Here is a 15,702-nt window from a genome sequence, read left to right as displayed (position 1 = left end):
GTATGCCATCTTACCAGATTTAAATTGATGATCTATAATCCAGAAAAATCCCTAATCTGGAATCGCCGAAGTTCCAATGAGTCTGAATTAAAGACTTTGTACTGTAATTCCTACCCATAGAGAAGAAACTAATGTGATGCATTGAAATGAAAAGAAGGATGAATGATAAATTCTGAATTCTTAGGATCCCACAAAACAAGATAAATGAAATTAGGCCATCAATGTGGTCAGGAATAATGAAATAACGTACTGAACTAACACAATAAGTGACAGAAACTCCCAGCCAGCCAGCGAACTTAGATAAGTAACCAGATGAGAACTGAGGTCACTAATATTTTTACTTTTAAGGCTTGGACTTTGCAAGAATTTTTGAAGATCTTCTTTTCAGGTGTCATGTTACAAACTTACTGTCACCTCAAAATGGCTCAAACAGCTACAAAATTTGCCTCTATTTTATCTATGGTGATAACTGCCTCATACTACCTTTTAAGTCATAAATGCCAATGCCTTATGGCACCTATTTCAAATTGTGAGATAAATTAAAATGGCCATACTTACTTGAAAATAAGACACAACTTGCATTTTAGAATAAATTTTACAAAATAAAAATGTAAATAATTATTTAATGACAACACGGTTTGGATTAGAAAGAAAGACTAAGAAAGTAATTAAATGAAATATTTTACTATAATATAGAGAGGAAATTAGAAAAAATTAATGATATATAATTACCCATTTATTTTTAGGCCAATAACCCTGAGACCTAGTAGATGTAAATCAAAACTGGCAGCTCTCAAATAGACATAATTATTACAATTAGTGGCAGTTATGTGGTTTATACATATATACATCTGGCCAAATGTATCCAGACATAACCCCCTAAAGAAGTGGATCTGGCAGGTGAAATAATCTGATAGGTAACCAAAATCAATAAAAGTGTTAGTAGTAGTTTGTCAGGTGATATTTATGCATCTGTGAGACGATGAGTACATCAAAGGAGCTTAGCGACTTTGATCACGATGAGTACATACAATCACGACAGTATAGTGGAATGCCACCTTTGAAGGAAATCAGTTTGTGAAATTCCGGATATTCTACAGAAGCCCATATCCACTGTGAGTGATGTAATTGTGAAATGGAAATGTTGAGATAGTGAAACTGCAGAAAAACGAAGTGGCAGGCCAAACAAAATTGGTGAATGCAGTCGTAGAACTCTAAAATTGGTAGTGAAACAAAATCGCAAGTCCTCATTGGTTACAATCACTCAAGAGTTCCAAAGTTCATCTGGCATTAGTGTTAGCAGCAGGACTCTTTGTCCCGAATTTAAAAAAAAAAAACTGTGATTTCATGGTCATACAGCCGCTCATAAACTAAACATCACCCCCCCAAAATGTAAAGCATCGATTGCAATGGTGCAAAGCTGTCATTGGACTGTGGACATGTGGAAAAATGTTTTTTGGAGTGATGAATCTCACTTTACAATTTGACAGTCTGAAGGTCACGTCTACATTTGGCAGATACCTGACAAACACTTCTTACTGACAACATGTGCCAACGGCAAAGTCTGGCAGTGTGGGGTGTTTTTCGTGGTTGGCCTGGGTGCCTTAGTTCATATACATGTAAACACGATGTATGTGGACAGATGTATGTGGACATTCTGGACAATGCTGCTCTCCCAACTATGGCAATATTCAGGAAAGGCTCTGGTAAGACCCGCATAACGCTAGACGGCGCTGAGAGCACTTTGAGTGTGTTTAGACAGTTTGATGGAAGGTGTGATGCAGTGATGATGTGAGATTCTGAGATATTTAATAAAATCAATTTATATTTTATTGATTGTCAATTTTATTGTTATGAGATGTGATATTATGTTTTGCTGAACCACCATATATTAGAAACTCGGATTACCATTGAATCTTCAAACCACTGATGCGCAGGCTCATTTCTCTCCCAGCAGGATAACTGCTTCATTGCCACATTGAGACTTGTACAGCCATGGTTTGACGAAATGTGTGTTAAAAAACTGGATTGATCTTCTCAGCACCCCAATCTAAATTCACCACTGGGACGAATTAGAATGCATATTATGTTGCCAGCTAAATCGACCATCCTCACTGTCAGCTCTCACTTCCAGCTGTGATGGACACCTGATAGTCAGTTCTTACAGCCATCTATCAAAAACTGGTGGAAAGTCTCTCCAGAAGTATGCAGGCTTTTTTTTTTATCATTGATGCAATAGGGGCACCAATATAATATTAATATATGCCTCGGGACTCTTCAAATCTGTACTGCTGAATGTCCAGATACTTTTGGGCAGACAGTATATAGTAATTACCTATGTGGTTTATTTAATATTTAAACAATGTAATAATTCTATATATGATAATTAAATTCCATCCTCTTATTTTAAAATTTCATCTAATAAAATTAAAATACCCAAGAAGCTGCAAAATTTTAGCAAAAACAAAAATATAGCAAAAAAAAGGGGGGGAATCTTATTTTTTAGTTATTACAGTAACTAAACGCTCACTGCAGGTCTAAATTCTGAGCCTTACTTATCAACCAGAAAAATTTTCAGCACTAAGCAGTGGGCTAAACATTGCCAATAACTGCTAAAAAAATATGAGAAACATGCATTAAATTTGTAAACTAAATTTTAAATTACTGCTCAAACAATCCTTGAACATATAGGATTGAATTTTGAAAGATCAAATGTTAAAATCTTAAATACTGTTAAATACACTGAAGTCATTAAAAAGGGGTTATTAAATTAATTTAAAAATAATATATATTATTTATAATATAAAATTTATTTAAAAAATTACAAATTTATAAAAACTTAATAGTATCATTTTACTTTAAAAAGAAAATACTTTAAAAAATGTGGAAAAAGTATTAAGAATAATAAATATACGCATGAAACTGCGCTAAACGACAAGTAAGGTTACTAAATTAATTCAAAAAAAAAAAAAAAAAAAAAGAATTAGTAAAAACTTGATTTTGTTCATGAACTCAATACTTCTTTCATTAAAGATACTTCAGGAGAAGTGAGAAATTAATTACAAATAGACTTATGAATCTTGCATGGAATATCATTTAATCATAAAGGGAATAAAATAAAAAATTCTAAAATTTAATTACCTCAACTCCTTTTAAACTAAAGACTGCAGTGAAATTTAATAAAATTTTAAACTCAAAAAATTAATTTTATGCAGGAGCAAAATCTAGAAATGAAAATTTCCTGTATTTGTCAAATTAAATCTTTTTAGCGAAAATACAGGAAAAATTCATCAACCTTCATTATCATATTTGCTTTATCAGCAGTTTTTGCCTCACAATATTCAAGAAAATTTCACATTAGCTTCAAAAGATTAATCATAAAAAGGAATTACAGAGAGTAATCACAAATAATTTATAAAATGCAAAACCAATAGAAAATTCAGAAATCTCAAAGCTATTTTTAAGCAAAATATAGTGAATACAGATTTATTAAATGCAAATATCTTTTAATATAAAATTTAATAAAGTAAACTTATGATTTAATTATAGATACTGTTTTGTTATCGGGACCAGATTCAGAAATTTATTTATGTATGTATGCACGTGTGTACGTATGTATGAGTGTATACGTGTAGATTTATACACACACGTACATTTGTGTGTATATATATACACATGCATACATGAACACATACATCCATACATATATTCCTTAATCCAGTTCTTAAACAGAACAAATTGTACCTCGTACTTTTAAATAGAACTATCTACTGGTATATTTAATACAGATATACATAAAAGATATTTTACCTACATTTTAAAAATGGTACATCTTTATTTTAATGGCCCCCCAAGATCGAATCGCTAATCAATCAAGATATCTTACTGAAATCTCGCCACGTGCTCTTGCACCTCACTACATGTTACATCTCGATTAATTGCCGATTAAATTTGGGAGGCCACTATAATAAAGAAATACATAAGTATATATGCATAGATTTGAATATTTTGAATTTAACTTTCTATATATATTAAATAAACTATTACCTTACAAAGACATGCATCTATGACACAGTTGCAGATATATTCCAAATCAGCAGTAACTTGCATCATATACCTAATGTGATCACAAATTTCATCATTAGTCATAACATCCCACACACCATCACATGCTAAAACCAGAAATTCATCGAGCTCATTGTCCCGCTCTAAAACATCAACTTCTGGTTCTGGTGACACCAGTTGTTCACATGGTCCTTTCCCTTCTACTTGTTTGTACTCATAGTCACCTAAAGCTCTAGATACTGCAAGAGAGCCATTGACCCTCTGTATCATAACACTTCCACCAGCTTTCTGTATACGTTCCTTCTCGGCCGGATTGATTGGCTTATGATCCTCTGTAATAAAAAAGGCTCGTTTATTACGTGAGAGAACAGCACGAGAGTCTCCACAATTGGCAAAATAGAAATGTGTAGAGGAGATGAGTGTGCAAACTGCAGTTGAGCCACTTTTATCTTCACCAGATGCAATCTCAGGAATTTTCCTCATTCTTTCATCTAGCTGAAGAAAACCGTCCCTGATGCCTCTTTTTACTCTCTCTACGTCTTCAATTGTAACTTGGCTGTTGCAATTGGCATTAGTGTTGTTGCGAAAATCTTCAGATTGTATGATAGTGTCCAGTAAATTTTCAGCACAATGTGCACTGACCCGAGCTCCCGCATGACCATCAAATACTGCAAAGAAACTCCAGTCTTTCAAGCCCTGAGGAAGACCAACTAATGCACAGTGGGCATCTTCCATTTCAATACGCCATCCCTGCATGCTGCTGAGACCATATGAAAGTCCATTACCACAGCCATGCTCACTATGCTTTTCTGTCTTAGGTTTATCCAAAAATGCTCCCATCTTGTGAATTATCTAAATAAACGAAATGGACTATAATCAAAACAGTATTCAAAAGCCTAATAAAGAAAAAAATTATATAATTTAAGGTCAAAGAATATTTTAATGTAATGTTTAATAAAACTTTTAAACTTTGAATAAAAACACTTAAATTTAATGTATTGATGTAAAAAAATTTTCATACAAGTTGCAAATCAATACCATTTGTCTTAGTAGTAATATGAATAGTAGTAGTAATAGGACATGCAATGGACTAACATTGCATCAGATATGTAAATCATTGGCACCAGTATTACCAGCTAGAAGCACTATAAAAAGAACAGTAAAAGGCTGCTTCAAATACAAGAATTATGTGTTTTCTTCAACATTCTTTTCTATACTTAGCTTTAATGTGTCTCAAGTTTCTGAGTCTGACAAAGTAAAAATTATGATTAATAGAGAATGTGCATTATATATTATACATCCCAGAAATTAATACTTGTGTTGGACAAAACCGTTCCATAGTTATGTGAATATGTAATCTGTGGATGCCAGAGAGAGGTCTCAACCAAAGGGAATAATTGCACCATCTTTGTCACACCAATCAACAAGAAAACAGGCAAGTTGTCCTCATGACATTATCAAGATCCTAATGCAAGAATCAGGCTGTGTAGCACAACAGCCTATGTCAGCCGCATGTCATTTGATGTTGTCTGCAGAGCAGAGGAACCTTTGCAACCTTGCACTGGCCGCCTACTTTTACTGAGCCAGGCTGTCTGATCAAGCATAAAGTTATTATTCATTATTTGAAGTTCAGATTTTGAGCGTAAGGTGCATTTGCCCCTCGCTCCCTATTTTAACTTCGCTAATATTTCTTTATGCTTGATCAGACAGCCTGGCTCAGTAAAAGTAGGCGGCCAGTGCAACTCTGATTGAAAATCTAGTTATAACCACGTGCAGTGCTGATAAGCACCATGTGTTTCTGTGACTCCTTCTCCTATTTTCTTCTTTCTATGTATTTCTTTCTCCTGATGAGGAGGGACCTTTAGCTGCCCTCGAAATCGATTGAGTGTTTCATTATACCTACGCTAAATATAAGGTTGTTTTTTACGATTTTGATTGTCACATTAGCGTGTTTCTCTTCTAGTCTAAATGTTCTTTGTGTTCAGTCGAACAAAGGTATAATTTTAATCAATTAAACATTATAGCTTATATTATTTATGCAGCAAACAGAACTTTAATATACCTTGCTCTTCGTGATGCCTCATTTTGAACTGCCAACAGTGTATTCCCATTTTTTATTTTAAAAAAATTAAGAAAAAAATGTAAACTGAATTTTTCAGCTACATAGTAATACAATCACATTAACAGAAGTCACTAAATTTTCAGAATGTTCCAAACTCTGGTAACCATGCTGATAACAATCCTTCAGTCAAGTAACATTGCCATTTTAGCATGCATTCTTCTTCTTGTATTCAAAGTTCCAAAAGATTTTAGAGACAAATCATGATATTTTTTGCCTTAAACTTGATTTTAAAATACACGCTTGCTGAATTTACCAGCAATGAAGAAACTGTGGTAAAATTTCAGCAGGAATACAGAATTTTAGCACAAAATCTTTTAATGCAACAATGAGGAGATCCATTCGGTACATAGTCAGTGCAGCAGAGTCTTTGCAATACAGCAAAAAAATTTTTTTTTCAAACTAAAACAGACTGCTGTGTAATTGAGAAGAATAATGGAATTTGAAAATATGCTTCATTTTTAATGCATTATGTAATCCTTAGTATCTTCTGCATGCATACGTGAATAAAGCAGGCGCAGCCCGCACAAAACCCCTGAACACTGGTAGTTCAGTCCAACTTTCGAATACTGGCGAACAGGCAGGCTCCATGAGTGTTTTCGTGATTTTACGCATGTGTATAGTGTATGGAGTATCTTCTGGATGCATGTGTGAATAAAGCCAGCGCAGCCTGCGCAAAGCCGCATAACACTGGTACTTTGGTCGAACTTTCAAATCTTGGCGAACGGACTGGCTGCATGGGTGTTTTCTTTATTTTCTGCATGTGTAATGCGTATGCAGTATCTTCTGCATGCAGACGTGAATAAAGCGGGCGCAGACTGCGCAAAACCGCTGAACACTGGAGTTTGGTCCAACTTTCGAATCCGAGCGAGCGAGCTGGCAGGATGGGGTTTTTCGTGATTTTCCGCATGTGTAACTTTTATGAAGTATATTGTGGATGCATACGGGAAAAAAGCTGGCGGATAACGTTGGTAGTTCGGCCCAAATTTCGAATTCATGCGTACCTTCTGGCTCCATGGGTTTTTTTGTGATTTTGCGCATGTGTAATGTTTATGAAGTATATTGTGGATGCATACGTGAATAAAGCGGGCGCAGCCCACGTTGAACCGCTGAACACTGGTAATTCGGTCGAACATTAAAATCCCGGCTAACGGCCTGGCTGAATGAGTGTTTTCTTGATTTTATGCATGTGTATAGTGTATGCAGTATCTTCTGGATGCATCCGTGAATAAAGCGGGCGCAGCTCGCGCAAAAACGTTTAATGCTGGTAGTTCGGTCCAACATTCGAATTCCGCCAAGCGCGCTGGCTGCATGAGTGTTTTCGTGATTTTCTGCATGTGTATCATGTAGACATTGTCTTCTGGAAGAATATGTGAATAAAGGGCGGAGGCATCGGAAAACCGTTGAACGCTGGTGTTCGGTCCAACTTTCGAATACCACGAAGTCATCCATCCCCTGAGGTGGCGGGCTTGCCTGATAGTTAATAATTAAAATCTGCATTTGAAATTGCTAAAATATGTTTCCCTTTAATGTGTTGATAATGTCTGCGACTTACAATAAATTACAATAGTTCAAGAATCTTCCTCTAAAAAGGTGTAGAAACCAATTTGCACCAGATAAGTAATTTTTACCCTTTCATCTGCAAAATACTCTCCAAACTGAAACAAAGTGGTTGCATTAATATATAAGTATCCTGAATTTTAATGAAAAAAACAGGATTATTACTGAATTACAAGAGAAATTACACAGTATAATTATGAGGCAAAAAATATTACTGTAAAAATGGAGAATTTGATATTAAGATTAACTTTAACATAATTACGGCAGCTTTTCTGCTTTTGTTTAAAAGTAATTTGAACACTGCACTTCGTTACATTCATCTTTTTTTTTACTTTCAGAATCAAGTCAAAAACAAACAAAACAAAAGATTAAGGCATGTTTAAACAAGTCACAGGGAAATGAAAATCTTTTATTTTAATGTTATTTTTTATATACAGTACAAAATCCGTAATCCAGACTCGTCAGGACTTCGATTCCGGATTAGGGGTTTTTCCAGATTATAGATCATCAATTTAAATCTGGTAAGATGGCATGCAGAAATTATAAAATTAAAAACATTAAACCGTAATTTATGAAATAAAGAGCAGTTATGATCTAAAGTGTATCAAAATTTACAAAAAAAAAAAAAAAAAAAAAAAAAAAAAATGCTTAATATTTATCTGTTTACTTTATTAAACATTTCTTTCATGTAAGTTGTTTAAGTTGCTTTGTTTTTTGTGCTAATACTTTCTCTTTAATTCTATAAACAGGCATAATTTCTTGTTCAGTTACAAGGTTCCACTGTTCCAAGTCCTGTAATTGCTGTGTCGAGAGTACCAACTAACTTGTTAAATGAAATTTTTTCGTTTTCAATAACATCTCTGTCAATTTCTTCACTATCGGAAGCGGTATTTTCTGGATCTAGAACCATACTACAGATTTCATCGTCCATTAATTGATTGGTGATTGGGGGCATTGTCATCGCAATGAAAAACTTCTGATATATTATCTTCATTTATTATTACCACGATTTACTTCTCCACATTTCTTTACAAAATCCAACAACTGGAAAATTTCACCTTTAAGTTTGCGATGTCCGAAAACTTGCAAATTCACGGCTATCATCTTCATCGTCCTCACCATGAAATATGGTAGCTGGACATAAATTATACCAAGCATTTTTTAACATATCTGGAGACACATCCTCCCACAATCTTGCTATACTCCACACAGCATATTTTATGCTAAAACATTTCGAAAAGTCTTGCCATTTTAAAAATGCTACTTTATATTTGCATTTCAGCCCCGTGTACTATTCCTGTATCCATAGGCTGAATGATAGATGTACAATTTGGAGGAAAGAACAATACGGATAGATTATCTTTCACTAAAACTTTAAGTGAAGTATGTGCCGAACAGGTGTCAACAATCGGGACTATTTTTGAGTCATCAGGTAAACCAACCAAATTTAAATGTCGCTGAGCCTCAGGTATAAAATGATTTTCAAACCAATCATTCATAAACGCTTGTGTCAGCCATGCTCTTTTATTTACGGGATATATAACGAGGAAAAATTGTTACTCCTTTAGATGCTCCAGGTTGTGCATGTTTTCCAATTATGAGAAGTTTGCACTTGTGTGTTCCTGCAGCATTTGTGCACACTAAAATTATTAGTCTCGCTTTGGAATCTTTGACACCAGTTGGAGCCTTTTCTGTAGAGGTTGGCAAGGTATTTCGCTGTACATATTGCCAGAAAAGACCAGTTTCATCAGCATTGTAAATTTGTTCTGGAGATAATTGTTCACTAGTAATGAGTTCAGTGAATTCATCTGCAAATTGTTCAGCAGCTTCAGTATCAGCTGAAGCTTTTAATTGTCTTATACCATGGCGATTTTTAAATTTGGTTAACCAACCTGACGAATATGTGCACTCAGTGTTTAAGTTCATTTCTTCATGAAATATTTTGGCTTGAACCATTAGCATTGGACACAACAATGGCACTTCCTCGCTGCGATGCTGTCTGACCCACTCAATCATCACTTTTAGCATAACGAACACTTTTTCTGTTATTCATTGCGAGTGGGGTGTTAGAATCCAGAAAAATTCAAAAGGTTCCTTTTTCTTTTTGCTTATGTGATATACGGTTGACTTTCCAATGCCGTACTCCTCGCATAATTTTGAGACGGATATGCCATTATCCATTTTTTGCAGCAATTCCACTTTTTGTTTGATGGGCATCGAAACATGCTTTCGCTTTGTAGATCCTTTGGCAGCTCCAGAATTGGAAACTCTTTTTGACATAATCAAAATTTCAAGCTTAATTTTTATAAAATTGCTCTAACAGTCTGCAAAAAATTTATAAGCCGGATCCAATTAAAAGATTAAGGAACAGAGCAATCTGCAGCATTAACTGAAATGTCTTAGAATCAGAAAAGATAATTTTAGCCTAGCTTATGCCATCTGTTATACATTAAATGCGCATGTGCAAAGCATAAAAAAAAGTTTGTGGCTTTGAGGTCCAGATTATAGATCATTCCGGATAATGGACGTCCGGATTACAGACTTTGTACTGTATTTGGTTGAATAATTTTGATGTGTTATTGTTATTTTGATTAATATCTTTACTATATTTGTTAAAAAATCTCAAATCACTAAATGCCTATCATTTACCAAATTTAGCATAGCACAATGAAAGAATTCATATTCCAAAAAGAGAGGAAACACTTGTAAAGTAATAATTACTATTATTGTAAATAAATTTAAATAATAACCTGAATGTTTGCCAAAAATATGCAATTAAAATACAGACCTGGCGACAAACCACTAAACTGGCACAATATTTGTACCTCTACCCCCCAAAAAAATCCTAAAAATTACAGAAAATTTTCTCAAAACTGGCAGATATGAAAAAATAAAAAATAAAGCTTTAAAATGTGCAAAAATTAATTCTGAAACAGCTATATTCGCTTAGATACTTTTCTTGCTATTAACCAAGAGAAGGCTTATAAACTCACAAATTTTAAGTAGTCCTACTCAGCAGAGTAGCCTTACTCTCAACTCGATCCCACCTTCATCAATGTGGTCACTACCTCAACTAGCATCATCATATTAATTGGGCAGACTTTGAGGAAAAGAGCATGCATTGCTGCACACACAAAGAACCCCCCCCCAAAAAAAAATGTGGCAAAAATTTATCCTATGGAGAAGGAATTAACAGAATTATTGACCTTTTTTTTTTTTTTTTTTAATGTGTAATTTACTTGGCTAAAACACTATGAATATAAATTTAAGAAAATGGTACTCTTCTGTTATTAGGAGCAGAATCAGAAATTTATGTATGTGTGCATATCTGAATATTGAATAATCTAAATCTGTGTACATTTCTGAATCTGTTTCCGATAAAGAAGGGTACCATGAAACCATTCCCTGAAAAATATTTTCAAGGGTGCAGAAGAAAAGACTAACTATCTTACAGATAAAAGTCAGCTTAGTAAATATATAAATAAATTTGAAAAATTTCAGATTACCATCTAAAACTACACAGAGCTTACCATAAAACTTACAAAAAATTAAAAATAAAAAAACTTTTAAAAACTGCATCCTAATCTCTAATGTGTCTCAAAAATGTGATCAGACACTAATGAATTTCAAAACGGTAACCAAATTAAATGATTACAGTATAAAAGACTGCTGTTGGCACTTAATTTTATTTGATAAAAAATAAGACTGTATCGTTATACTAATTATTATTTAGCAAACTACTCATCACAGATCAGAATAATGCTGCTAAAGTAGTGTACATTTTTGTTTATTCTATCATATAAATAAAAACAAACATAGGTTTAAAATTTTATAATAGTTTGTTAAATGGCTATAATCTTTAAAATATAATTTTATCGGCTAAAGTGTAGAATTGCCCACTTATCAATGTGTACATGAACAAAGGGAATGCCCAATGCCAAGTCTGTGCAATTCTCTGGAAACTAGGTCGATGTGTGCATGGATACTGAATTTGTGCAATTCTTTGACTTGTTATTTCAAGTTGATGCAGAATTGCCCACTTATATGGCACATATTGATGTGTACATGGACAAAGTCAAGGGAGTGTGAAATGCCAAGTTTGTGCAATTCTCTGATGTTTTTTTTAAGTGAAAATAGGTCGATGTGTACATAGATACTGAGCTTGTGCAATTCTTTGACTTGTTATTTTCAAGTTGGTGATTTTGCAAAACTTGCGAAGCAGTGGATAATTCTGCACTTCCCCATTTCATCTTTTTGGTATGGATTTAACTATATTTTTTGCCATACTTTTTCCCTACAATGATCATGTACTGTTGTAATACATGTTGTTTTAATGATATATTTCTTTTTATCATTTTGTATTTTACTCCTTTTTAACTATATTAAGCAGAAATTAAATCATGATCGAGAGGCTGTCTTTGAAGTAAAATTAAACAGTAACCACAATTGCGCATTCATGGCATTATGCTTAAGGCCACTGTTTCAGTAGAATTTGGAATAATTTTACTGTTGATTTCAAAACATCAGTATGGGAGTACTGACATATTAACTATTAATAAATTCAAGATTACAATTTTTTAATATGGGTGTTCTTTCTGTTTACTACCTCATGCAACAGATAAAATATACTATTCAGTACATGTATAAGATAGTTAACACTAAGGCAAATTATATTTGATTAACCAAATTACATATTTTATCACTGAGCATTTATAAAAATAGCTTGAGTAATTTATTATTGAAAAGAATTTTTGAAAGTTTAAGAATGTGATGTAATAGATCTATAATATAAGATAGGCTTTTGTCTCTGCACACAATAGTCAATGTGTTTTCCCAACATCCCTTTAGTTATTAATTAGACTGATTTTTCTGACAATGAGCACACATTTATGCTCTAGTGTAGAATTGGATGCCCCTTCGATTGGTGACATTTTAAAAAAAATTTTGGTGATGAAACCTCACTTCTGGTTCCCACGATAGTTTTAACTTTGTTTTAGCTTCCCGATTTTATTTAAATGAAAATAGATTGATGTGTACATGGACATATTTAAAGCAGTGCGCAATGCCTAGGTTGTGCAATTCTAGGATTTCTTTTTTAAGTAAAAACAGATCGATGTGTACACGGACACAGATCTTGTGCAATTCCTTGACTTCTTATTTTGATTTTGTGTAGCGGCCATCTTGAAATTGTGCCTTCCTGGCACCGATCTTGGCATCAAAAAAGAATCGCCAATAAACACGGGGCAACCAATTGTAAACTTTTACCCACATTACCTTTACTTACACACACACACACATATATATTTTAATGTTTTAGATTCTAGAACACTCACACTATTGGACAATAAATAACAAGTAATTTGCTTCATCAGCACTTTGCTGATATAGATTCAAATTGATTCATTTAGATACTAAAACTACACTGATTTATTCACAAAATAATTTAATAATTAAGTTGTTTAGTTTTTTTCACCATAACTTAAATCATAATTTCTCTTAAACAGAAACAGCCTTAATAAATAATTTTAAAAATTTCAGAATATGCTTACATAAATCACATAAAAAACATTTATTCAAAACACCTAGATCTATTCAACTGCGTGCAATTAAAAGATTGTGCACACAGATAATAGAAAATGAAATTAACAAACAATCTAAAATAACAGCCCAAATTCCCTATTGACTGTGTACAAGTTTACGAAACAAATCATTATTTGCACATGGGTATTTTACTTGATCGAAGCTTGTTTTGTTAAAAAAAAGATGTTCAAGTATTAATTTATTCTTTTATGAGTTATTTTTGAATGAATGGAAAAACCATCATAGCTAAAAGAAATATCAACAGATCTTAGTTTGGTTAAATGACATCAAAACAATCAATACCTGACCTGACTTTTACATCACCTTAAAGGCAATTTCGAAATACACATGTTCCACCACATATTTTTGAAAGTACCACGTTGTTCGCTTCCCTTATTTGCTTCATTTTAATTTCAACAATTTTAACAGATTATTGCTTATATTGATGACAGTTCACATATTTTCATTAAAATTTATTTCCTTTTAGCATCTTACATTTTTCATTCCAACGTAAATACAAATTTTTCTATTTTTATTCAAAAGTACACATCGTTAACGGAAAAGCAACTACCAATACAATTAATTTCCCACAACCACAAGTAAATTAGCAAATGATTATAGAAAGCTAAAATTTGTCTAACATTCCTTTTTCCAGCAGTTTTGCTTTTTAAAGTGCACATGCCAGTAATGCTCAGACACTTACGAAACATTTGAGAACATGTCCGGCATTAACGCTAGCAAATTTCAATATTTTTAAACCACCAGGTTCAATGAATATATACATAAATATATATAAACAAAAAATTAAATATAAGATTACGTATCCATATCTTTAAATTAAAGTTATACGCACAGAAACGTTACTAAGACTTCCGAGTGTAAATTACTATCAATCAACAATACTCCTCTCTCAGACATAACATTAAGTTTCCGCGTCATGGAAATGTTACTCTATGACTTACATTTGAATTAATTACATCACCAAAATTTGATGATACATAAAATGGATTCTGCTACATCAAAAACATGCTGATCTGCATTTAAATAAAATCCGCTTCCAAACATTAAAGCAAAAATATATGTATAAACATATTAACAATTTGTATTCACTATATTCAAAGGGCCCGTTTCGCAATAACATAAAGAGAACAAACTAGGCCATTCTAATACAAAATAAAGACGTATTTAATCTTAGGCCGACTTACAAGCGTGAAAGAAAACTTACTAAGAATTAAACATTAATTACAACATAAACATAATTTCTCTACTAAATGCACAACATCATCCACCATTGCTGCCCCGATTAATCATCATCACTATAATGAATGATATAAGTTGCGTTGAGTTGTCTCTTCTAATGTAAACTGATTCTCATGGGTGAGACTAAATTTCAACTTGGCAGGAAATTTTGATTGGTTGGCTTTGGTGACGTCATTTTGACGTATTTAAACTCCGCCTCTCATGTGGTTTACAATCAAAACACATCATGCGCCATGTTTGGTCATGACCAAAGATGGGTTCTTCTCTTGCTTTACCAAGATATCCGTATAGCCAGGGCTTAAATTGCGTCGGAGCCCACCGGAGGCTGGCTCCGATACTTCTTAGTTTTAGGAAAAATTCATAATTTTAGCCGGAGCCCTAAATAAGAAGGCTTTAGCACTTCTTTTATGTAACTGAACAATAATTTCAGTAGAAATCTGGTCTTGGAAACTTTATTTTTAATAATAAAATTATATTAAAAATTGCTTATTAAATTCTAATTTATCACTTTGCATACTATTAAATTTTAATTATTTAATTACTTTACCCATTAATTTTTTTAATAATGAATTATTTAATTTTTTAATTGTTAATGATTTGATTAGTCATCTTATTCTCTTATTTATTCTTGTTCCTCTTTCCTGAAGGTCTTCTATACGGCTCTGGTACTTCTAATTTTTGAAATTAAACCCTGCGTATAGCTGACCGTTTTGTTTTTCTAATATGCTTCCTTAGGGATTATGACAGCCATATACTGGTAAAAGGCCTTAGACCATTTACCAAAGCAAAGATCCGAAATGGTTTATATGGTAAATAAGAGAGTTCGTAAGGAAGGTTATATTGTAAGAAGTTCGTTTGGTATGAAAACTTCAGTTTTCATAAAGCAAATGGATTAAATGCAGATATTTTTTCCCCATGAGAGAAAAGTCCTAAAACTGCTTCAACTGTTTTATTTTGTAAATGAAGATAAAATAGCGCCTGATATGTGTATGTACTAAAGAGGACTTTAATTATTTAGTGAAATAAATAAGGACAAAATACAAAATTTGATATTGTAGTTTAAAAATATGTTTTTATTTGATTAAAACACTCGAGAGCTAACTGCCTACAAGGAAGGA

General features: G+C 33.0%; 1 protein-coding gene across 3 annotated transcripts in view; it reads right to left on the bottom strand.

Annotated features, from left to right (window-relative positions):
- LOC118184261 (protein phosphatase 1B-like) overlaps window positions 1–14,693 on the bottom strand; it is a 57,368-nt gene extending 42,675 nt beyond the window's left edge. For 2 of the 3 annotated variants that reach the window (XM_035353911.2, XM_085823350.1), the window contains exons 1-2: window positions 14,550–14,693; window positions 4,048–4,917 (exon numbers count right to left, since the gene is read on the bottom strand). In XM_035353911.2, coding sequence (XP_035209802.1) covers window positions 4,048–4,905 — 858 coding nt within the window. In that variant the 5' untranslated portion in view covers window positions 4,906–4,917; window positions 14,550–14,693. Of the gene's footprint in view, window positions 1–4,047; window positions 4,918–14,529 lie in introns of all 3 variants that reach the window. The other variant, XM_085823351.1, reaches the window with a different exon arrangement.
- Between the last annotated feature and the right edge of the window lie 1,009 nt (window positions 14,694–15,702).

This window comes from Stegodyphus dumicola, chromosome 9 (assembly GCF_044657685.1).
Source record: "Stegodyphus dumicola isolate Sdum_Otavi_A_Nest chromosome 9, ASM4465768v1".
In the NCBI taxonomy this organism is placed as follows: Eukaryota; Metazoa; Arthropoda; class Arachnida; order Araneae; family Eresidae; genus Stegodyphus; species Stegodyphus dumicola.
Note: the sequence above shows the minus strand (reverse complement) of the source record. Positions and strands in the feature narration are given on the sequence as shown.